The following is a 24,397-nucleotide window of genomic DNA, read 5'->3' as shown; positions in this document are numbered from 1 at the left end:
CCAAGAGCCGCCAGGGGTTTGGTTTTAAATAAAGGCTTGCACCGCTACCTCCTATAGCATTAATTGTCTGTTTCAATAAAACAACCCTACCCTGATGATTGAATACCCCAATGCCTCCATTTAAAGCTCTTTTTAAAAGGTAAAACTGTAACCAGTGTTGATTTTTATTTTTTACTTTTATTGTTTTTTAAGGCAGGCTTTCTCTGTTTATCTTTGGATCCTGTCCAGATAATCTCTTTGTAGACCAGGCTGTCCTTGAGCCCACAGAGATCGGCTTGTCTTTACCTACTCAGTGCTGGGATATAAGGTGTGAACAACCACCTCTTGGCCTGAAGATTATATCTTGATAATACCTCCTACTTGTTACTGTCTGATTGCTAAAGCATCACTAGGTGAGCATTTCTTACTCAAACAATGCATGCCCAACATTTTGTCATTGTGATGTTACCATCTCTACAGGCTCAAGAACTCCAACTGAGTTTTTTTTAAGTGAACAATTTCTTTTCCCTTTCTTTCTTTGTTTCTCTCTCTCTCCCTCTCTTTTTATCTCTCTTTCTCTTGCCTTTCTTCCTTTCTTCCTTCCTTCCTTCCTTCCTTCCTTCCTTCCTTTCTTTCTTTCTTTCTTTCTTTCTTTCTTTCTTTCTTTCCTTTCCTCTCTCTCTCTCTCTCTCTCTCTCTCTCTCTCTCTCTCTCTCTCTCTCTCTCTCTTTCTTTCTCTCTTTTCTGAGACAGGGTTTCTCTGTCTATCCTCGAACTAGCTCTTGTAGAACATGTTGTCCTCGACATCACAGAGATCCCTCTGCCTTACTTAGATCCACCTGCCTCTGCCTCCCGAGTGCTGGGATTAAAGGCGTGCACCACCACCATTGGCAGCAATTAATTTTTGAAAGTGGAATTACATAGATAATCTCTTTCTGTGGTCTTCACTTTCCTACTGAAAGCAGGGACTATAGAGAGCTAGTGAAAAATGCAAATCTTGGACCTGCTGAAGGAAAAGCAGGCATTTGGACAAGATTTTCAGTTATCCTGGTGCACAGCAGAGGTGGAAAATCCTGGCTAAGGGATGTAGCCCTCCCAGGGAGGGAAGGCATCACGATTAGTCTTCTAGGAGTCAGCAAAACAGCGAGCACCTGTTAGAGCCTAAAGACCACGTCTGTTCACTGTTTCCATGATGCAGTGGTGAGTCTCCTGGCAAAAGCCAATCCAGATGCTATGAGTTCCAGATAACTGTAGACCCAATTTGCCTTAAATGTTCAGTTGGAGATTCTGGCTCACCCCTGCCTTGTCAGGGAATCCCCGTTCCCCGCCCCAGCCCTGCCTGATTAGAGTCTCCAAACAAAGGAAAGGTGCCCCAACATCTATTCTTGCATTGTTGGTAAGCACTGAAGCTTCCTACCTTGAAATTGGCAGCCACCTAAGTCTCCACCTAAGCGCTCAACTTTTGTTCAGACTTGGGCTCCAGCCCACCTTGTGGTGGACACATCATCACCTCTTGCCTTCAGCCTATAAAATCTCCCTGTTTTAGTTCAGGGGGACTTCTCTCTCTTGCCTCGATCTCTGGAACCTGAGAACCCACACTGAGTTGTTTTCCTCAATAAATATTTTGCTAAACTTTTTCAATTTGGCTCAATCTGACTTACTGTGTTGGCGCAGGAGCATATCATTGTGTGGAGGTGCAGAAAACCTATTCTTAAACATTAGCAGAAATGTATACTTCTGAATAGAAACACAAAATAAATAAAGAGAAAATCAAATTTAGCATCTGGATCCAAGATGAAATTTGGAGCCAGGAGAACTAAGCCATCTTGGGGCCCTCGGCACAGGAGGCCTGCAGGATGAACAGGGAGATCCATGTGTGCAAAGGCAGCCACTGAGAACAGGGTGAGAAACTGAACAAAGGGCCAGCTTAGCACTGTTCCAGAAGAGATCTTGTCACTGCAGATGACAGCCCTCAAATTTGGTAAGAAGCATACACATTTTTTTAAAAAGGAGGCAAAATGATTAGGAGCAATAGGATTGAATTATCCCCCTTCAGAACTGAAGATAGCTAACTACATAGTTATCAAGACAATCATGATTAGCTCACAAGACATTTACATACAGGTCAGACTTCCTACACAGCAGGAATCAAACAGTTAAAAACATAAGGGAACTTTTAATATTTACATGATAAAAATAAAATGCTCAGAAATTTCAAAATTATTATATATCACATACATAGTTAATTAACCAAAGGAGAGTTATGCTGGGGCTTGATTGTGAGATTTGCTATATTGATTCTCATATTGTTTTGAAAATTAATCAGCTCTAGTAAAAGAGCAAAGGCCTTTTGACAAATCAATGATATTATATTTTTCCTAGAAAATATAAACACAAAAAAGAAATACAAAGAGAGGGAGAGAGAAAAGGAAAAGACAGAAAGGAAGAAAGAAAATCTAGCAGAAAGGTAGATCATTCTATATGCATTAATATATTTATGGTTAGTTAGTGTATTGATAGAGTGCCATATATAGTACATAACGGTGTGTGTTCTGTAGTAATAAGAGCAGCGGGGCTGTGTCCCCAACACCCCAGCCGCCTGCTCGGCTAGCTTATGCCCCGAAATAATTACACGGACACTGTATTCTTTTAATCACTGCTTGGCCCTTTAGCTCTAGCCCTTACTGGCTAATTCTGATATCCCAATCAACCCATCTCTAATAATCCCTGAGCACCGGTCTTACCAGGAAGATTCTAGCCTAAGTCCATCCTGGGTCGGAGCTGGGGCATGGCGTCTCTCTGAGGCGTCTGCTCGGGAGAGGAGATCTGTGGAGTCTGAGCTCACTTCCTCTTCCTCCCAGCGTTCTGTTCTGTTTACTCCTCCTACCTATGTTCTAACCAATAAAATGGGCCAAGGCAGTTCCTTTATTAGCCAATGACCTTCCTCCAAGAGTGTTCATATGTTATATCAACAGCACATTAATGCTTTTGTTGAAATAACTATGACAATTGACACAATATCGCACAATGCCATAAACAGATCTACATAGCAGAAGTAGCCAAAGGATGTGTGCGTGAACCACTAGAAATGTATAAATAAGAAGGTGCAGTCTGGAATCAAAATACCTGAGGACGCAGAAATACCACTCTTGGGCACATACCAAAGGATGCTCAATCATATTAAAAAGGATATTTGTTCAACTATGTTCATAGCAGCATTATTCGTAATAGCCAGAACCTGAAACAACCTAGAAGCCCCTCAAGTGAAGAATCAACAAAGAAAATGTGGTACATTTACACAATGGAGTACTAATCAGCGGTAACAAACAATGACATCGTGAAACTTGTGTAGAAATGAGCAGTGGGCTGCATTCCCGTCCAGCTCCCGCACGGCTAGCTCTATACCCGAAATAACAACATGGAAACTGTATTCTTTTAAACACTGCTGGGCCCATTAGCTCTAGATTCTTACTGGCTAATTCTCACATCTTGATTAACCCATTTCTAATTATCTGTGTAGCACCACGAGGTGCTGGCTTAACGAAAGGATCTTAACCTGTGTCCATCTTGGAGAGGAGAGCTATAGCATCTGCCTCACTTCCCTTCTTCCCAGCATTCTGTTATGTCTACTCCACCCACCTATGTTCTGACCTATGAGGCCAAGCAGTTTCCGTATTAATTAACCAATGAAAGCAACAGAATTATAGAAGACCCACCTACAGCAGATTTGCATGCAAATCGATGGAACTAGAAAAAAACATCCTGAGAGAGGTCACCCAGACCCAGAAAGGTGGACATGATATGTATTCACTCGTAAGTGGACACTCGCTCTAAAGGAAGAAAAACGAGCCCATACTCCTGAATTTTAGAGAAGTTAAGTAACAAGGTGAACAAAGAGAAACATCTATAAATTCCACTGGAAAGGGGAAATAGACAAGAATCTCCTGACAAAATTGGGTGCATGGGGATTTGGGAGAAGGAAGAAAGAAGGGGAAGGGAAAATGGGAAGAGGGGGAGGAGAGAGAGGGAAAGAGGTGGTTGCAATGTGGGAAGGATAGAGATGGAGAACGAGGAAAGACACATTTCATTGATGGCCATTATAGGGCTAGCAAGAAACCTGGCACTAGAGAAATTCCCAGGAATCCACAAGGATGACCCCAGCTAAGACACTAAGCAATAGAGGAGAGGATGCCAGAACTGGCCTTGCCCTGTAGTCAGACTGATGTCACCATTAATGTCACCATAGAACCTTCATCCAGCAACTGATGGAGACAGGGGCAGAGATCCACAGCAGAGCAGTGGCTGATTTCCTGAACTCCAGTGGAAGAGTGGGAGGATGAGAATATGAGCAAAGGGGTCAAGACCATGATGGAGACACCTACTGAGAAAATTTTCTGAGCTCCAGTAAGACAGGGAAGGAACTACAATAGGATCATGCTAGAACACCTGAATGTGGGTGACAGCTGTATGGCTGGGGCTGAATGTGGGGCCACTGGCACCGGCAACAAGATTTATCCCTGCTGCTTGTACTGGCCGTTTGGAACCCCTTCTCTTTGCATGAACCTTGCTCAGCCTGGATATAATGAGGTCTTTCCTCAGAGACATGTGCCTCGCCCTTCTTGGGGAGTAGATGGGGGATTGTTAGGGGGAAATGGTGGAGAAAATGGGACAGGTGGAGGGAGTGGTATGCAAAATGAAAAAGGATAGTTTACTTTTTAAAAATATATATTAAAAAGTGAGGGGAAAAAAGAAGGTGTAGTGTGCGCTGCAACAGAGATAGACCTAGTAGCTAGTGAATATCCTGGCAAGTGTTCACAGGTTTATAGGGATCATATCAAAGATTTCAGGAAACAGGAAATTCCAAGTTCCCTAATAAACGCTGAATTCTTGACTACCAGCTTTCCTGGCCCTAAGCTCATACCAGAAACAAAGCGAAATAGATGAAAATAATGTAGAATTAAAATTATATAAGTGACCCGGTCGGTGGTGGCACACGCCTTTAATCCCAGATCTTAGGAGGCAGAGGCTGGCAGAAATCTGTGAACCAGTTCCAGAACAGGTTGTGAACTTTACTATACCTGGAGTGAAATTCAATCCAGACATGGAGGGCGCACCTGTGGTCGCGATCATGCGACATGAAGACAACCTGCCTTGGATCTGGATCTTAAGGCTAGAAGACACAGACTTTTCATCCACATCTTGGCCTGAAGGAACCAGTTTTTCATGCAGATCGTTCTTGTTTTGTTTTGTTATTTGGGAAAGGGTTTATCTGTTTTCTTTTGGGGCCTGCCCTGCAACTTGCTCTGTAGACCCGGTTGACCTCGAACTCACAGAGATCCTACTGCCTCTGCCTCCTGAGAGCTGGGATTAAAGGCACGTGTCACCACCCCTTATCTTGATCCAGATCTAAAGGCCAGAAGACACACCCCATTAATCCAGATCTGGGCCACACCTTCTCCTGGAAGCCTATATATTAATGATGGATGAAGAAAGGTTCAGTCTTTGCTCACTTGCCCTCGCCTTGTCAGCACAACCATTCCTTCACTGGAGTCTACTTCTTCAGGATTCCAGGATACACAGAAGACCAGCCGAGATAGCCAGCCCTGGTGGGACTGAGCAGCCACTGGATTCTGAACTTCCATTCATAGCCATCCATTGTGGGACTACGGCCTGTAAGTCATAACCTTAACCTCCTATATATATTCATTTTATATGGCTGTGACTCTAGAGAAGCCTGACTAATCAGGGTTAGTGTTAGGGTTGGGGTTATCCAGTATCTAGTTCTTCAATTAAGCTGGCTATGGCTACAGGAATTGTTTTACAACTGTCAGGGAGGAAAATTATCCCAGCACTCAACATCTTAACTTTTATAAGAAAAATATTACATTAAGAGAGGGATTACAATAAAGTCATTTCCAACTGTGAACAAGGATTTGGTTCTTAATACTGTTTACTTTAGTACTGTTTAACTGTTTAATTTAGTACTGTTTAACTCAGAACACAACACTCCTATCCCAGGCCCCTTAACAAGAGGCAATTTTCCTCTAACTTTTCTCAGGTAAAGTTTTTTTCGGAAAAGGATTTCTCTGTGTAATAGCCCTACTTGTCCTTGAACTAGCTTTTTTTTTTTTTTTTTTTGCTTGTTTTTGTTGTTTGGGGCTGTGTTTCTCTGTGTAACTCTGGCTGTCCTGGAACTCACTGCAGACCAGACAGGCCTCGAACTCACAGAGATCTGCCTGCTTCTGCTTCCCGAGTGCTGGGATTAAAGGTGTACACCACCACCGCCTGTCCACTTGTGATTTCAATACAGGATTTTCTTTTTAATAGTCTCTCAACTGTCATGGAAATGGCTTTATGAACAGGCTGGCATCCAACACAGAGATTAGCCTGCCTCTGCCTCTCCATTGCTGGGATCAAAAGGGTGAGCCACCACCACCACCCGGCTCCCCTAGAAGTTTTAACACTCATTGGTTTATCTGTAGGCTGGATTGTCTGATAATTTGATTACCTATCTCTCCTCCTATGTAAAAGGCGAATTTGAAGAGAAAGACTGGCATTTCCAGCAATTCCGGGCCTGTCTACATCTCAGTAGTGGAATCTTTCTGACCAGCTCTGAAACCATGGAGGGACCTTCAGGAAACTTATTTCCAAGCCAGCCTTTGATCGTGAGTACATAATTCATACTAATTGTAGAATGTTCATTCTTGGTTTGTTTTTTTTTTTACATATAAACCTTTCTAATTTAATGCCTAGTTGTAATCGGCACAAACTATTAACTACTTGTTAAAATTTGCTGGAAGAAATTTCAAATATACTTTATCAGCTCCTAATGACAAGGCGTCTTTGTGTGAAATGCTTTGGTGGATGATTTTTATCCTGACATGAACATCTAGAGTGTTCCTCCATAAACTTAGATGGAGGGAATCAGTGTGTAGAGACCCCTAGCTTCCTATCCGTAATAGTATCAAATCTAGATGTTCCTGAAGCCCGATGATGAGAGTCTTTATTGTAGCAACATTGGGAACCCAGCACACATTGTAATTCTGGGCCCCACCCTAGAAATTTTTGGGTTACAGGTATTTGACATTTAGAAATTTTCACAGAAGACTTTAGCCCATCCTGTGATCTGAGACCCATTTCTTCAGAGAAAAGGGATAATAGAAGAACCACGAGCTGAGAAAATTCAGCATAACTCTTAGTAGTTTCCATCCATGTGTTATTTACATTTTACTTTCTTTTTAAAGGGAAGGCTCACAAGGAGTATAATACCTCCGAAATTACAGAAGAGGATCCAGGCTGTCCGGAACAAGCACAAGAGCAAACGCCGAGCGAGGGCAACTTCTCCTGTGACCAGTTGCATCTTCAAAAGTTCTGTGACCAGAATAACGGCCCACCCTGAAAATACCACCAGGCACAAGAGGCAAGAGGAGACGCTGGAGAAACCCCAGCAGCTCTGTACATTCAGGAGGCTGCAGGAATATCACATTGAAGACGGTACAGGGAACCTACTAGGTCCACTGTGTCTTTCTAATCCCGCAAAAAGAACTGCACGAAGGATGCGGGCTGGAGCCATGGTTCCTAGTGGTGTCAGTGGTCTGCACACTTCAAGGTTCACCTCTGTCGAGTCCCCGAGGTCAGAAGGGACAGTGCGAGGGGCTCGTGAGCAGTCGCCACCTCCATCCTACAGTCAAGGGGTGACAGTGCCAATGGCTCTTGAGATGTCGCCATCTGTTAACCTTCAACAAGTAACTGCTGCGGATATCCGGAGACAGTCCCGGAGGGTGGCGAGGGCCAGGAAGAGACTGGCGGAGGCCTTAGAATTAGACAGGCTTGCCAGGCAGGAAGAGAACATGGAGGGATGGAGTGGTGATGACTAAGTGGAAGAAGCAAAGGTGGAAAGTGTGAGCATGGTGGACTCCACGAAGGAACTTCCTTTTCTTTGTAGGGCTTTTGGGTTTTATTTTGTTTTTCGATATAGGTTTACTCTGGGTAGCCCTGGCTGTCCTGGAACTCTGGAGATCAGGCTGGCTATGAACCAAGAGCCGCCAGGGGTTTGGTTTTAAATAAAGGCTTGCACCGCTACCTCCTATAGCATTAATTGTCTGTTTCAATAAAACAACCCTACCCTGATGATTGAATACCCCAATGCCTCCATTTAAAGCTCTTTTTAAAAGGTAAAACTGTAACCAGTGTTGATTTTTATTTTTTACTTTTATTGTTTTTTAAGGCAGGCTTTCTCTGTTTATCTTTGGATCCTGTCCAGATAATCTCTTTGTAGACCAGGCTGTCCTTGAGCCCACAGAGATCGGCTTGTCTTTACCTACTCAGTGCTGGGATATAAGGTGTGAACAACCACCTCTTGGCCTGAAGATTATATCTTGATAATACCTCCTACTTGTTACTGTCTGATTGCTAAAGCATCACTAGGTGAGCATTTCTTACTCAAACAATGCATGCCCAACATTTTGTCATTGTGATGTTACCATCTCTACAGGCTCAAGAACTCCAACTGAGTTTTTTTTAAGTGAACAATTTCTTTTCCCTTTCTTTCTTTGTTTCTCTCTCTCTCCCTCTCTTTTTATCTCTCTTTCTCTTGCCTTTCTTCCTTTCTTCCTTCCTTCCTTCCTTCCTTCCTTCCTTTCTTTCTTTCTTTCTTTCTTTCTTTCTTTCTTTCTTTCTTTCTTTATTTCTTTCCTTTCCTCTCTCTCTCTCTCTCTCTCTCTCTCTCTCTCTCTCTCTCTCTCTCTTTCTTTCTCTCTTTTCTGAGACAGGGTTTCTCTGTCTATCCTCGAACTAGCTCTTGTAGAACATGTTGTCCTCGACATCACAGAGATCCCTCTGCCTTACTTAGATCCACCTGCCTCTGCCTCCCGAGTGCTGGGATTAAAGGCGTGCACCACCACCATTGGCAGCAATTAATTTTTGAAAGTGGAATTACATAGATAATCTCTTTCTGTGGGCTTCACTTTCCTACTGAAAGCAGGGACTATAGAGAGCTAGTGAAAAATGCAAATCTTGGACCTGCTGAAGGAAAAGCAGGCATTTGGACAAGATTTTCAGTTATCCTGGTGCACAGCAGAGGTGGAAAATCCTGGCTAAGGGATGTAGCCCTCCCAGGGAGGGAAGGCATCATGATTAGTCTTCTAGGAGTCAGCAAAACAGCGAGCACCTGTTAGAGCCTAAAGACCACGTCTGTTCACTGTTTCCATGATGCAGTGGTGAGTCTCCTGGCAAAAGCCAATCCAGATGCTATGAGTTCCAGATAACTATAGACCCAATTTGCCTTAAATGTTCAGTTGGAGATTCTGGCTCACCCCTGCCTTGTCAGGGAATCCCCGTTCCCCGCCCCAGCCCTGCCTGATTAGAGTCTCCAAACAAAGGAAAGGTGCCCCAACATCTATTCTTGCATTGTTGGTAAGCACTGAAGCTTCCTACCTTGAAATTGGCAGCCACCTAAGTCTCCACCTAAGCGCTCAACTTTTGTTCAGACTTGGGCTCCAGCCCACCTTGTGGTGGACACATCATCACCTCTTGCCTTCAGCCTATAAAATCTCCCTGTTTTAGTTCAGGGGGACTTCTCTCTCTTGCCTCGATCTCTGGAACCTGAGAACCCACACTGAGTTGTTTTCCTCAATAAATATTTTGCTAAACTTTTTCAATTTGGCTCAATCTGACTTACTGTGTTGGCGCAGGAGCGTATCATTGTGTGGAGGTGCAGAAAACCTATTCTTAAACATTAGCAGAAATGTATACTTCTGAATAGAAACACAAAATAAATAAAGAGAAAATCAAATTTAGCATCTGGATCCAAGATGAAATTTGGAGCCAGGAGAACTAAGCCATCTTGGGGCCCTCGGCACAGGAGGCCTGCAGGATGAACAGGGAGATCCATGTGTGCAAAGGCAGCCACTGAGAACAGGGTGAGAAACTGAACAAAGGGCCAGCTTAGCACTGTTCCAGAAGAGATCTTGTCACTGCAGATGACAGCCCTCAAATTTGGTAAGAAGCATACACATTTTTTTAAAAAGGAGGCAAAATGATTAGGAGCAATAGGATTGAATTATCCCCCTTCAGAACTGAAGATAGCTAACTACATAGTTATCAAGACAATCATGATTAGCTCACAAGACATTTACATACAGGTCAGACTTCCTACACAGCAGGAATCAAACAGTTAAAAACATAAGGGAACTTTTAATATTTACATGATAAAAATAAAATGCTCAGAAATTTCAAAATTATTATATATCACATACATAGTTAATTAACCAAAGGAGAGTTATGCTGGGGCTTGATTGTGAGATTTGCTATATTGATTCTCATATTGTTTTGAAAATTAATCAGCTCTAGTAAAAGAGCAAAGGCCTTTTGACAAATCAATGATATTATATTTTTCCTAGAAAATATAAACACAAAAAAGAAATACAAAGAGAGGGAGAGAGAAAAGGAAAAGACAGAAAGGAAGAAAGAAAATCTAGCAGAAAGGTAGATCATTCTATATGCATTAATATATTTATGGTTAGTTAGTGTATTGATAGAGTGCCATATATAGTACATAACGGTGTGTGTTCTGTAGTAATAAGAGCAGCGGGGCTGTGTCCCCAACACCCCAGCCGCCTGCTCGGCTAGCTTATGCCCCGAAATAATTACACGGACACTGTATTCTTTTAATCACTGCTTGGCCCTTTAGCTCTAGCCCTTACTGGCTAATTCTGATATCCCAATCAACCCATCTCTAATAATCCCTGAGCACCGGTCTTACCAGGAAGATTCTAGCCTAAGTCCATCCTGGGTCGGAGCTGGGGCATGGCGTCTCTCTGAGGCGTCTGCTCGGGAGAGGAGATCTGTGGAGTCTGAGCTCACTTCCTCTTCCTCCCAGCGTTCTGTTCTGTTTACTCCTCCTACCTATGTTCTAACCAATAAAATGGGCCAAGGCAGTTCCTTTATTAGCCAATGACCTTCCTCCAAGAGTGTTCATATGTTATATCAACAGCACATTAATGCTTTTGTTGAAATAACTATGACAATTGACACAATATCGCACAATGCCATAAACAGATCTACATAGCAGAAGTAGCCAAAGGATGTGTGCGTGAACCACTAGAAATGTATAAATAAGAAGGTGCAGTCTGGAATCAAAATACCTGAGGACGCAGAAATACCATTCTTGGGCACATACCAAAGGATGCTCAATCATATTAAAAAGGATATTTGTTCAACTATGTTCATAGCAGCATTATTCGTAATAGCCAGAACCTGAAACAACCTAGAAGCCCCTCAAGTGAAGAATCAACAAAGAAAATGTGGTACATTTACACAATGGAGTACTAATCAGCGGTAACAAACAATGACATCGTGAAACTTGTGTAGAAATGAGCAGTGGGCTGCATTCCCGTCCAGCTCCCGCACGGCTAGCTCTATACCCGAAATAACAACATGGAAACTGTATTCTTTTAAACACTGCTGGGCCCATTAGCTCTAGATTCTTACTGGCTAATTCTCACATCTTGATTAACCCATTTCTAATTATCTGTGTAGCACCACGAGGTGCTGGCTTAACGAAAGGATCTTAACCTGTGTCCATCTTGGAGAGGAGAGCTATAGCATCTGCCTCACTTCCCTTCTTCCCAGCATTCTGTTATGTCTACTCCACCCACCTATGTTCTGACCTATGAGGCCAAGCAGTTTCCGTATTAATTAACCAATGAAAGCAACAGAATTATAGAAGACCCACCTACAGCAGATTTGCATGCAAATCGATGGAACTAGAAAAAAACATCCTGAGAGAGGTCACCCAGACCCAGAAAGGTGGACATGATATGTATTCACTCGTAAGTGGACACTCGCTCTAAAGGAAGAAAAACGAGCCCATACTCCTGAATTTTAGAGAAGTTAAGTAACAAGGTGAACAAAGAGAAACATCTATAAATTCCACTGGAAAGGGGAAATAGACAAGAATCTCCTGACAAAATTGGGTGCATGGGGATTTGGGAGAAGGAAGAAAGAAGGGGAAGGGAAAATGGGAAGAGGGGGAGGAGAGAGAGGGAAAGAGGTGGTTGCAATGTGGGAAGGATAGAGATGGAGAACGAGGAAAGACACATTTCATTGATGGCCATTATAGGGCTAGCAAGAAACCTGGCACTAGAGAAATTCCCAGGAATCCACAAGGATGACCCCAGCTAAGACACTAAGCAATAGAGGAGAGGATGCCAGAACTGGCCTTGCCCTGTAGTCAGACTGATGTCACCATTAATGTCACCATAGAACCTTCATCCAGCAACTGATGGAGACAGGGGCAGAGATCCACAGCAGAGCAGTGGCTGATTTCCTGAACTCCAGTGGAAGAGTGGGAGGATGAGAATATGAGCAAAGGGGTCAAGACCATGATGGAGACACCTACTGAGAAAATTTTCTGAGCTCCAGTAAGACAGGGAAGGAACTACAATAGGATCATGCTAGAACACCTGAATGTGGGTGACAGCTGTATGGCTGGGGCTGAATGTGGGGCCACTGGCACCGGCAACAAGATTTATCCCTGCTGCTTGTACTGGCCGTTTGGAACCCCTTCTCTTTGCATGAACCTTGCTCAGCCTGGATATAATGAGGTCTTTCCTCAGAGACATGTGCCTCGCCCTTCCTGGGGAGTAGATGGGGGATTGTTAGGGGGAAATGGTGGAGAAAATGGGACAGGTGGAGGGAGTGGTATGCAAAATGAAAAAGGATAGTTTACTTTTTAAAAATATATATTAAAAAGTGAGGGGAAAAAAGAAGGTGTAGTGTGCGCTGCAACAGAGATAGACCTAGTAGCTAGTGAATATCCTGGCAAGTGTTCACAGGTTTATAGGGATCATATCAAAGATTTCAGGAAACAGGAAATTCCAAGTTCCCTAATAAACGCTGAATTCTTGACTACCAGCTTTCCTGGCCCTAAGCTCATACCAGAAACAAAGCGAAATAGATGAAAATAATGTAGAATTAAAATTATATAAGTGACCCGGTCGGTGGTGGCACACGCCTTTAATCCCAGATCTTAGGAGGCAGAGGCTGGCAGAAATCTGTGAACCAGTTCCAGAACAGGTTGTGAACTTTACTATACCTGGAGTGAAATTCAATCCAGACATGGAGGGCGCACCTGTGGTCGCGATCATGCGACATGAAGACAACCTGCCTTGGATCTGGATCTTAAGGCTAGAAGACACAGACTTTTCATCCACATCTTGGCCTGAAGGAACCAGTTTTTCATGCAGATCGTTCTTGTTTTGTTTTGTTATTTGGGAAAGGGTTTATCTGTTTTCTTTTGGGGCCTGCCCTGCAACTTGCTCTGTAGACCCGGTTGACCTCGAACTCACAGAGATCCTACTGCCTCTGCCTCCTGAGAGCTGGGATTAAAGGCACGTGTCACCACCCCTTATCTTGATCCAGATCTAAAGGCCAGAAGACACACCCCATTAATCCAGATCTGGGCCACACCTTCTCCTGGAAGCCTATATATTAACAATGGATGAAGAAAGGTTCAGTCTTTGCTCACTTGCCCTCGCCTTGTCAGCACAACCATTCCTTCACTGGAGTCTACTTCTTCAGGATTCCAGGATACACAGAAGACCAGCCGAGATAGCCAGCCCTGGTGGGACTGAGCAGCCACTGGATTCTTGAACTTCCATTCATAGCCATCCATTGTGGGACTACGGCCTGTAAGTCATAACCTTAACCTCCTATATATATTCATTTTATATGGCTGTGACTCTAGAGAAGCCTGACTAATCAGGGTTAGTGTTAGGGTTGGGGTTATCCAGTATCTAGTTCTTCAATTAAGCTGGCTATGGCTACAGGAATTGTTTTACAACTGTCAGGGAGGAAAATTATCCCAGCACTCAACATCTTAACTTTTATAAGAAAAATATTACATTAAGAGAGGGATTACAATAAAGTCATTTCCAACTGTGAACAAGGATTTGGTTCTTAATACTGTTTACTTTAGTACTGTTTAACTGTTTAACTTAGTACTGTTTAACTCAGAACACAACACTCCTATCCCAGGCCCCTTAACAAGAGGCAATTTTCCTCTAACTTTTCTCAGGTAAAGTTTTTTTCGGAAAAGGATTTCTCTGTGTAATAGCCCTACTTGTCCTTGAACTAGCTTTTTTTTTTTTTTTTTTTTTTTTTTTTTTTTTTTTTGCTTGTTTTTGTTGTTTGGGGCTGTGTTTCTCTGTGTAACTCTGGCTGTCCTGGAACTCACTGCAGACCAGACAGGCCTCGAACTCACAGAGATATGCCTGCTTCTGCTTCCCGAGTGCTGGGATTAAAGGTGTACACCACCACCGCCTGTCCACTTGTGATTTCAATACAGGATTTTCTTTTTAATAGTCTCTCAACTGTCATGGAAATGGCTTTATGAACAGGCTGGCATCCAACACAGAGATTAGCCTGCCTCTGCCTCTCATTGCTGGGATCAAAAGGGTGAGCCACCACCACCACCCGGCTCCCCTAGAAGTTTTAACACTCATTGGTTTATCTGTAGGCTGGATTGTCTGATAATTTGATTACCTATCTCTCCTCCTATGTAAAAGGCGAATTTGAAGAGAAAGACTGGCATTTCCAGCAATTCCGGGCCTGTCTACATCTCAGTAGTGGAATCTTTCTGACCAGCTCTGAAACCATGGAGGGACCTTCAGGAAACTTATTTCCAAGCCAGCCTTTGATCGTGAGTACATAATTCATACTAATTGTAGAATGTTCATTCTTGGTTTGTTTTTTTTTTTACATATAAACCTTTCTAATTTAATGCCTAGTTGTAATCGGCACAAACTATTAACTACTTGTTAAAATTTGCTGGAAGAAATTTCAAATATACTTTATCAGCTCCTAATGACAAGGCGTCTTTGTGTGAAATGCTTTGGTGGATGATTTTTATCCTGACATGAACATCTAGAGTGTTCCTCCATAAACTTAGATGGAGGGAATCAGTGTGTAGAGACCCCTAGCTTCCTATCCGTAATAGTATCAAATCTAGATGTTCCTGAAGCCCGATGATGAGAGTCTTTATTGTAGCAACATTGGGAACCCAGCACACATTGTAATTCTGGGCCCCACCCTAGAAATTTTTGGGTTACAGGTATTTGACATTTAGAAATTTTCACAGAAGACTTTAGCCCATCCTGTGATCTGAGACCCATTTCTTCAGAGAAAAGGGATAATAGAAGAACCACGAGCTGAGAAAATTCAGCATAACTCTTAGTAGTTTCCATCCATGTGTTATTTACATTTTACTTTCTTTTTAAAGGGAAGGCTCACAAGGAGTATAATACCTCCGAAATTACAGAAGAGGATCCAGGCTGTCCGGAACAAGCACAAGAGCAAACGCCGAGCGAGGGCAACTTCTCCTGTGACCAGTTGCATCTTCAAAAGTTCTGTGACCAGAATAACGGCCCACCCTGAAAATACCACCAGGCACAAGAGGCAAGAGGAGACGCTGGAGAAACCCCAGCAGCTCTGTACATTCAGGAGGCTGCAGGAATATCACATTGAAGACGGTACAGGGAACCTACTAGGTCCACTGTGTCTTTCTAATCCCGCAAAAAGAACTGCACGAAGGATGCGGGCTGGAGCCATGGTTCCTAGTGGTGTCAGTGGTCTGCACACTTCAAGGTTCACCTCTGTCGAGTCCCCGAGGTCAGAAGGGACAGTGCGAGGGGCTCGTGAGCAGTCGCCACCTCCATCCTACAGTCAAGGGGTGACAGTGCCAATGGCTCTTGAGATGTCGCCATCTGTTAACCTTCAACAAGTAACTGCTGCGGATATCCGGAGACAGTCCCGGAGGGTGGCGAGGGCCAGGAAGAGACTGGCGGAGGCCTTAGAATTAGACAGGCTTGCCAGGCAGGAAGAGAACATGGAGGGATGGAGTGGTGATGACTAAGTGGAAGAAGCAAAGGTGGAAAGTGTGAGCATGGTGGACTCCACGAAGGAACTTCCTTTTCTTTGTAGGGCTTTTGGGTTTTATTTTGTTTTTCGATATAGGTTTACTCTGGGTAGCCCTGGCTGTCCTGGAACTCTGGAGATCAGGCTGGCTATGAACCAAGAGCCGCCAGGGGTTTGGTTTTAAATAAAGGCTTGCACCGCTACCTCCTATAGCATTAATTGTCTGTTTCAATAAAACAACCCTACCCTGATGATTGAATACCACAATGCCTCCATTTAAAGCTCTTTTTAAAAGGTAAAACTGTAACCAGTGTTGATTTTTATTTTTTACTTTTATTGTTTTTTAAGGCAGGCTTTCTCTGTTTATCTTTGGATCCTGTCCAGATAATCTCTTTGTAGACCAGGCTGTCCTTGAGCCCACAGAGATCGGCTTGTCTTTACCTACTCAGTGCTGGGATATAAGGTGTGAACAACCACCTCTTGGCCTGAAGATTATATCTTGATAATACCTCCTACTTGTTACTGTCTGATTGCTAAAGCATCACTAGGTGAGCATTTCTTACTCAAACAATGCATGCCCAACATTTTGTCATTGTGATGTTACCATCTCTACAGGCTCAAGAACTCCAACTGAGTTTTTTTTAAGTGAACAATTTCTTTTCCCTTTCTTTCTTTGTTTCTCTCTCTCTCCCTCTCTTTTTATCTCTCTTTCTCTTGCCTTTCTTCCTTTCTTCCTTCCTTCCTTCCTTCCTTCCTTTCTTTCTTTCTTTCTTTCTTTCTTTCTTTCTTTCTTTATTTCTTTCCTTTCCTCTCTCTCTCTCTCTCTCTCTCTCTCTCTCTCTCTCTCTCTCTCTCTCTCTCTTTCTTTCTCTCTTTTCTGAGACAGGGTTTCTCTGTCTATCCTCGAACTAGCTCTTGTAGAACATGTTGTCCTCGACATCACAGAGATCCCTCTGCCTTACTTAGATCCACCTGCCTCTGCCTCCCGAGTGCTGGGATTAAAGGCGTGCACCACCACCATTGGCAGCAATTAATTTTTGAAAGTGGAATTACATAGATAATCTCTTTCTGTGGGCTTCACTTTCCTACTGAAAGCAGGGACTATAGAGAGCTAGTGAAAAATGCAAATCTTGGACCTGCTGAAGGAAAAGCAGGCATTTGGACAAGATTTTCAGTTATCCTGGTGCACAGCAGAGGTGGAAAATCCTGGCTAAGGGATGTAGCCCTCCCAGGGAGGGAAGGCATCATGATTAGTCTTCTAGGAGTCAGCAAAACAGCGAGCACCTGTTAGAGCCTAAAGACCACGTCTGTTCACTGTTTCCATGATGCAGTGGTGAGTCTCCTGGCAAAAGCCAATCCAGATGCTATGAGTTCCAGATAACTGTAGACCCAATTTGCCTTAAATGTTCAGTTGGAGATTCTGGCTCACCCCTGCCTTGTCAGGGAATCCCCGTTCCCCGCCCCAGCCCTGCCTGATTAGAGTCTCCAAACAAAGGAAAGGTGCCCCAACATCTATTCTTGCATTGTTGGTAAGCACTGAAGCTTCCTACCTTGAAATTGGCAGCCACCTAAGTCTCCACCTAAGCGCTCAACTTTTGTTCAGACTTGGGCTCCAGCCCACCTTGTGGTGGACACATCATCACCTCTTGCCTTCAGCCTATAAAATCTCCCTGTTTTAGTTCAGGGGGACTTCTCTCTCTTGCCTCGATCTCTGGAACCTGAGAACCCACACTGAGTTGTTTTCCTCAATAAATATTTTGCTAAACTTTTTCAATTTGGCTCAATCTGACTTACTGTGTTGGCGCAGGAGCGTATCATTGTGTGGAGGTGCAGAAAACCTATTCTTAAACATTAGCAGAAATGTATACTTCTGAATAGAAACACAAAATAAATAAAGAGAAAATCAAATTTAGCATCTGGATCCAAGATGAAATTTGGAGCCAGGAGAACTAAGCCATCTTGGGGCCCTCGGCACAGGAGGCCTGCAGGATGAACAGGGAGATCCATGTGTGCAAAGGCAGCCACTGAGAACAGGGTGAGAAACTGAACAAAGGGCCAGCTTAGCACTGTTCCAGAAGAGATCTTGTCACTGCAGATGACAGCCCTCAAATTTCGTAAGAAGCATACACATTTTTTTAAAAAGGAGGCAAAATGATTAGGAGCAATAGGATTGAATTATCCCCCTTCAGAACTGAAGATAGCTAACTACATAGTTATCAAGACAATCATGATTAGCTCACAAGACATTTACATACAGGTCAGACTTCCTACACAGCAGGAATCAAACAGTTAAAAACATAAGGGAACTTTTAATATTTACATGATAAAAATAAAATGCTCAGAAATTTCAAAATTATTATATATCACATACATAGTTAATTAACCAAAGGAGAGTTATGCTGGGGCTTGATTGTGAGATTTGCTATATTGATTCTCATATTGTTTTGAAAATTAATCAGCTCTAGTAAAAGAGCAAAGGCCTTTTGACAAATCAATGATATTATATTTTTCCTAGAAAATATAAACACAAAAAAGAAATACAAAGAGAGGGAGAGAGAAAAGGAAAAGACAGAAAGGAAGAAAGAAAATCTAGCAGAAAGGTAGATCATTCTATATGCATTAATATATTTATGGTTAGTTAGTGTATTGATACAGTGCCATATATAGTACATAACGGTGTGTGTTCTGTAGTAATAAGAGCAGCGGGGCTGTGTCCCCAACACCCCAGCCGCCTGCTCGGCTAGCTTATGCCCCGAAATAATTACACGGACACTGTATTCTTTTAATCACTGCTTGGCCCTTTAGCTCTAGCCCTTACTGGCTAATTCTGATATCCCAATCAACCCATCTCTAATAATCCCTGAGCACCGGTCTTACCAGGAAGATTCTAGCCTAAGTCCATCCTGGGTCGGAGCTGGGGCATGGCGTCTCTCTGAGGCGTCTGCTCGGGAGAGGAGATCTGTGGAGTCTGAGCTCACTTCCTCTTCCTCCCAGCGTTCTGTTCTGTTTACTCCTCCTACCTATGTTCTAACCAATAAAATGGGCCAAGGCAGTTCCTTTATTAGCCAATGACCTTCCTCCAAGAGTGTTCATATGTTATATCAACAGCACATTAATGCTTTTGTTGAAATAACTATGACAATTGACACAATATCGCACAATGCCATAAACAGATCTACATAGCAGAAGTAGCCAAAGGATGTGTGCGTGAACCACTAGAAATGTATAAATAAGAAGGTGCAGTCTGGAATCAAAATACCTGAGGACGCAGAAATACCACTCTTGGGCACATACCAAAGGATGCTCAATCATATTAAAAAGGATATTTGTTCAACTATGTTCATAGCAGCATTATTCGTAATAGCCAGAACCTGAAACAACCTAGAAGCCCCTCAAGTGAAGAATCAACAAAGAAAATGTGGTACATTTACACAATGGAGTACTAATCAGCGGTAACAAACAATGACATCGTGAAACTTGTGTAGAAATGAGCAGTGGGCTGCATTCCCGTCCAGCTCCCGCACGGCTAGCTCTATACCCGAAATAACAACATGGAAACTGTATTCTTTTAAACACTGCTGGGCCCATTAGCTCTAGATTCTTACTGGCTAATTCTCACATCTTGATTAACCCATTTCTAATTATCTGTGTAGCACCACGAGGTGCTGGCTTAACGAAAGGATCTTAACCTGTGTCCATCTTGGAGAGGAGAGCTATAGCATCTGCCTCACTTCCCTTCTTCCCAGCATTCTGTTATGTCTACTCCACCCACCTATGTTCTGACCTATGAGGCCAAGCAGTTTCCGTATTAATTAACCAATGAAAGCAACAGAATTATAGAAGACCCACCTACAGCAGATTTGCATGCAAATCGATGGAACTAGAAAAAAACATCCTGAGAGAGGTCACCCAGACCCAGAAAGGTGGACATGATATGTATTCACTCGTAAGTGGACACTCGCTCTAAAGGAAGAAAAACGAGCCCATACTCCTGAATTTTAGAGAAGTTAAGTAACAAGGTGAACAAAGAGAAACATCTATAAATTCCACTGGAAAGGGGAAATAGACAAGAATCTCCTGACAAAATTGGGTGCATGGGGATTTGGGAGAAGGAAGAAAGAAGGGGAAGGGAAAATGGGAAGAGGGGGAGGAGAGAGAGGGAAAGAGGTGGTTGCAATGTGGGAAGGATAGAGATGGAGAACGAGGAAAGACACATTTCATTGATGGCCATTATAGGGCTAGCAACAAACCTGGCACTAGAGAAATTCCCAGGAATCCACAAGGATGACCCCAGCTAAGACACTAAGCAATAGAGGAGAGGATGCCAGAACTGGCCTTGCCCTGTAGTCAGACTGATGTCACCATTAATGTCACCATAGAACCTTCATCCAGCAACTGATGGAGACAGGGGCAGAGATCCACAGCAGAGCAGTGGCTGATTTCCTGAACTCCAGTGGAAGAGTGGGAGGATGAGAATATGAGCAAAGGGGTCAAGACCATGATGGAGACACCTACTGAGAAAATTTTCTGAGCTCCAGTAAGACAGGGAAGGAACTACAATAGGATCATGCTAGAACACCTGAATGTGGGTGACAGCTGTATGGCTGGGGCTGAATGTGGGGCCACTGGCACCGGCAACAAGATTTATCCCTGCTGCTTGTACTGGCCGTTTGGAACCCCTTCTCTTTGCATGAACCTTGCTCAGCCTGGATATAATGAGGTCTTTCCTCAGAGACATGTGCCTCGCCCTTCCTGGGGAGTAGATGGGGGATTGTTAGGGGGAAATGGTGGAGAAAATGGGACAGGTGGAGGGAGTGGTATGCAAAATGAAAAAGGATAGTTTACTTTTTAAAAATATATATTAAAAAGTGAGGGGAAAAAAGAAGGTGTAGTGTGCGCTGCAACAGAGATAGACCTAGTAGCTAGTGAATATCCTGGCAAGTGTTCACAGGTTTATAGGGATCATATCAAAGATTTCAGGAAACAGGAAATTCCAAGTTCCCTAATAAACGCTGAATTCTTGACTACCAGCTTTCCTGGCCCTAAGCTCATACCAGAAACAAAGCGAAATAGATGAAAATAATGTAGAATTAAAATTATATAAGTGACCCGGTCGGTGGTGGCACACGCCTTTAATCCCAGATCTTAGGAGGCAGAGGCTGGCAGAAATCTGTGAACCAGTTCCAGAACAGGTTGTGAACTTTACTATACCTGGAGTGAAATTCAATCCAGACATGGAGGGCGCACCTGTGGTCGCGATCATGCGACATGAAGACAACCTGCCTTGGATCTGGATCTTAAGGCTAGAAGACACAGACTTTTCATCCACATCTTGGCCTGAAGGAACCAGTTTTTCATGCAGATCGTTCTTGTTTTGTTTTGTTATTTGGGAAAGGGTTTATCTGTTTTCTTTTGGGGCCTGCCCTGCAACTTGCTCTGTAGACCCGGTTGACCTCGAACTCACAGAGATCCTACTGCCTCTGCCTCCTGAGAGCTGGGATTAAAGGCACGTGTCACCACCCCTTATCTTGATCCAGATCTAAAGGCCAGAAGACACACCCCATTAATCCAGATCTGGGCCACACCTTCTCCTGGAAGCCTATATATTAACAATGGATGAAGAAAGGTTCAGTCTTTGCTCACTTGCCCTCGCCTTGTCAGCACAACCATTCCTTCACTGGAGTCTACTTCTTCAGGATTCCAGGATACACAGAAGACCAGCCGAGATAGCCAGCCCTGGTGGGACTGAGCAGCCACTGGATTCTTGAACTTCCATTCATAGCCATCCATTGTGGGACTACGGCCTGTAAGTCATAACCTTAACCTCCTATATATATTCATTTTATATGGCTGTGACTCTAGAGAAGCCTGACTAATCAGGGTTAGTGTTAGGGTTGGGGTTATCCAGTATCTAGTTCTTCAATTAAGCTGGCTATGGCTACAGGAATTGTTTTACAACTGTCAGGGAGGAAAATTATCCCAGCACTCAACATCTTAACTTTTATAAGAAAAATATTACATTAAGAGAGGGATTACAATAAAGTCATTTCCAACTGTGAACAAGGATTTGGTTCTTAATACTGTTTACTTTAGTACTGTTTAACTGTTTAACTTAGTACTGTTTAACTCAGAACACAACACTCCTATCCCAGGCCCCTTAACAAGAGGCAATTTTCCTCTAACTTTTCTCAGGTAAAGTTTTTTTCGGAAAAGGATTTCTCTGTGTAATAGCCCTACTTGTCCTTGAACTAGCTTTTTTTTTTTTTTTTTTTTTTTTTTTTTTTTTTTTTGCTTGTTTTTGTTGTTTGGGGCTGTGTTTCTCTGTGTAACTCTGGCTGTCCTGGAACTCACTGCAGACCAGACAGGCCTCGAACTCACAGAGATCTGCCTGCTTCTGCTTCCCGAGTGCTGGGATTAAAGGTGTACACCACCACCGCCTGTCCACTTGTGATTTCAATACAGGATTTTCTTTTTAATAGTCTCTCAACTGTCATGGAAATGGCTTTATGAACAGGCTGGCATCCAACACAGAGATTAGCCTGCCTCTGCCTCTCATTGCTGGGATCAAAAGGGTGAGCCACCACCACCACCCGGCTCCCCTAGAAGTTTTAACACTCATTGGTTTATCTGTAGGCTGGATTGTCTGATAATTTGATTACCTATCTCTCCTCCTATGTAAAAGGCGAATTTGAAGAGAAAGACTGGCATTTCCAGCAATTCCGGGCCTGTCTACATCTCAGTAGTGGAATCTTTCTGACCAGCTCTGAAACCATGGAGGGACCTTCAGGAAACTTATTTCCAAGCCAGCCTTTGATCGTGAGTACATAATTCATACTAATTGTAGAATGTTCATTCTTGGTTTGTTTTTTTTTTTACATATAAACCTTTCTAATTTAATGCCTAGTTGTAATCGGCACAAACTATTAACTACTTGTTAAAATTTGCTGGAAGAAATTTCAAATATACTTTATCAGCTCCTAATGACAAGGCGTCTTTGTGTGAAATGCTTTGGTGGATGATTTTTATCCTGACATGAACATCTAGAGTGTTCCTCCATAAACTTAGATGGAGGGAATCAGTGTGTAGAGACCCCTAGCTTACTATCCGTAATAGTATCAAATCTAGATGTTCCTGAAGCCCCATGATGAGAGTCTTTATTGTAGCAACATTGGGAACCCAGCACACATTGTAATTCTGGGCCCCACCCTAGAAATTTTTGGGTTACAGGTATTTGACATTTAGAAATTTTCACAGATGACTTTAGCCCATCCTGTGATCTGAGACCCATTTCTTCAGAGAAAAGGGATAATAGAAGAACCACGAGCTGAGAAAATTCAGCATAACTCTTAGTAGTTTCCATCCATGTGTTATTTACATTTTACTTTCTTTTTAAAGGGAAGGCTCACAAGGAGTATAATACCTCCGAAATTACAGAAGAGGATCCAGGCTGTCCGGAACAAGCACAAGAGCAAACGCCGAGCGAGGGCAACTTCTCCTGTGACCAGTTGCATCTTCAAAAGTTCTGTGACCAGAATAACGGCCCACCCTGAAAATACCACCAGGCACAAGAGGCAAGAGGAGACGCTGGAGAAACCCCAGCAGCTCTGTACATTCAGGAGGCTGCAGGAATATCACATTGAAGACGGTACAGGGAACCTACTAGGTCCACTGTGTCTTTCTAATCCCGCAAAAAGAACTGCACGAAGGATGCGGGCTGGAGCCATGGTTCCTAGTGGTGTCAGTGGTCTGCACACTTCAAGGTTCACCTCTGTCGAGTCCCCGAGGTCAGAAGGGACAGTGCGAGGGGCTCGGGAGCAGTCGCCACCTCCATCCTACAGTCAAGGGGTGACAGTGCCAATGGCTCTTGAGATGTCGCCGTCTGTTAACCTTCAACAAGTAACTGCTGCGGATATCCGGAGACAGTCCCGGAGGGTGGCGAGGGCCAGGAAGAGACTGGCGGAGGCCTTAGAATTAGACAGGCTTGCCAGGCAGGAAGAGAACATGGAGGGATGGAGTGGTGATGACTAAGTGGAAGAAGCAAAGGTGGAAAGTGTGAGCATGGTGGACTCCACGAAGGAACTTCCTTTTCTTTGTAGGGCTTTTGGGTTTTATTTTGTTTTTCGATATAGGTTTACTCTGGGTAGCCCTGGCTGTCCTGGAACTCTGGAGATCAGGCTGGCTATGAACCAAGAGCCGCCAGGGGTTTGGTTTTAAATAAAGGCTTGCACCGCTACCTCCTATAGCATTAATTGTCTGTTTCAATAAAACAACCCTACCCTGATGATTGAATACCCCAATGCCTCCATTTAAAGCTCTTTTTAAAAGGTAAAACTGTAACCAGTGTTGATTTTTATTTTTTACTTTTATTGTTTTTTAAGGCAGGCTTTCTCTGTTTATCTTTGGATCCTGTCCAGATAATCTCTTTGTAGACCAGGCTGTCCTTGAGCCCACAGAGATCGGCTTGTCTTTACCTACTCAGTGCTGGGATATAAGGTGTGAACAA

General features: G+C 43.3%; 3 protein-coding genes across 3 annotated transcripts; all 3 read left to right on the top strand.

Moving 5' to 3' along the window:
- The first annotated feature begins 6,953 nt into the window (after positions 1–6,953).
- On the top strand, positions 6,954–7,856 carry LOC142846858 (methyl-CpG-binding domain protein 3-like 2B). Its single transcript, XM_075967640.1, has 2 exons — positions 6,954–7,055; positions 7,224–7,856. The coding sequence occupies exons 1-2, from the start codon at positions 6,954–6,956 to the stop codon at positions 7,854–7,856; spliced, it is 735 nt and encodes a 244-aa protein (XP_075823755.1).
- Positions 7,857–14,989: 7,133 nt separating this feature from the next.
- LOC142846857 (methyl-CpG-binding domain protein 3-like 2B) lies at positions 14,990–15,892 on the top strand. Its single transcript, XM_075967639.1, has 2 exons — positions 14,990–15,091; positions 15,260–15,892. The coding sequence occupies exons 1-2, from the start codon at positions 14,990–14,992 to the stop codon at positions 15,890–15,892; spliced, it is 735 nt and encodes a 244-aa protein (XP_075823754.1).
- Positions 15,893–23,019: 7,127 nt separating this feature from the next.
- On the top strand, positions 23,020–23,922 carry LOC142846856 (methyl-CpG-binding domain protein 3-like 2B). The gene is made up of 2 exons (XM_075967638.1): positions 23,020–23,121; positions 23,290–23,922. Exons 1-2 carry the CDS (start codon positions 23,020–23,022, stop codon positions 23,920–23,922), a joined length of 735 nt encoding a protein of 244 aa, XP_075823753.1.
- Positions 23,923–24,397: the final 475 nt, after the last annotated feature.

This window comes from Microtus pennsylvanicus, chromosome 3, assembly GCF_037038515.1.
Source record: "Microtus pennsylvanicus isolate mMicPen1 chromosome 3, mMicPen1.hap1, whole genome shotgun sequence".
NCBI classification, from domain to species: Eukaryota; Metazoa; Chordata; class Mammalia; order Rodentia; family Cricetidae; genus Microtus; species Microtus pennsylvanicus.
The sequence above is the reverse complement of the archived record's forward strand: the minus strand, read 5'-3'. Positions and strand labels throughout refer to the sequence as shown.

What these genes read in the sequence shown, in the direction of transcription:
- LOC142846856 (XM_075967638.1), top strand. Translation starts at nt 23,020, where the DNA reads ATGTTCCTGAAGCCCCATGATGAGAGTCTTTATTGTAGCAACATTGGG. An exon ending in TAGAAATTTTTGGGTTACAG is followed by an intron (nt 23,122 to 23,289) that starts GTATTTGACATT and finishes TTCTTTTTAAAG; the next exon opens with GGAAGGCTCACAAGGAGTAT.
- LOC142846857 (XM_075967639.1), top strand. Translation starts at nt 14,990, where the DNA reads ATGTTCCTGAAGCCCGATGATGAGAGTCTTTATTGTAGCAACATTGGG. An exon ending in TAGAAATTTTTGGGTTACAG is followed by an intron (nt 15,092 to 15,259) that starts GTATTTGACATT and finishes TTCTTTTTAAAG; the next exon opens with GGAAGGCTCACAAGGAGTAT.
- LOC142846858 (XM_075967640.1), top strand. Translation starts at nt 6,954, where the DNA reads ATGTTCCTGAAGCCCGATGATGAGAGTCTTTATTGTAGCAACATTGGG. An exon ending in TAGAAATTTTTGGGTTACAG is followed by an intron (nt 7,056 to 7,223) that starts GTATTTGACATT and finishes TTCTTTTTAAAG; the next exon opens with GGAAGGCTCACAAGGAGTAT.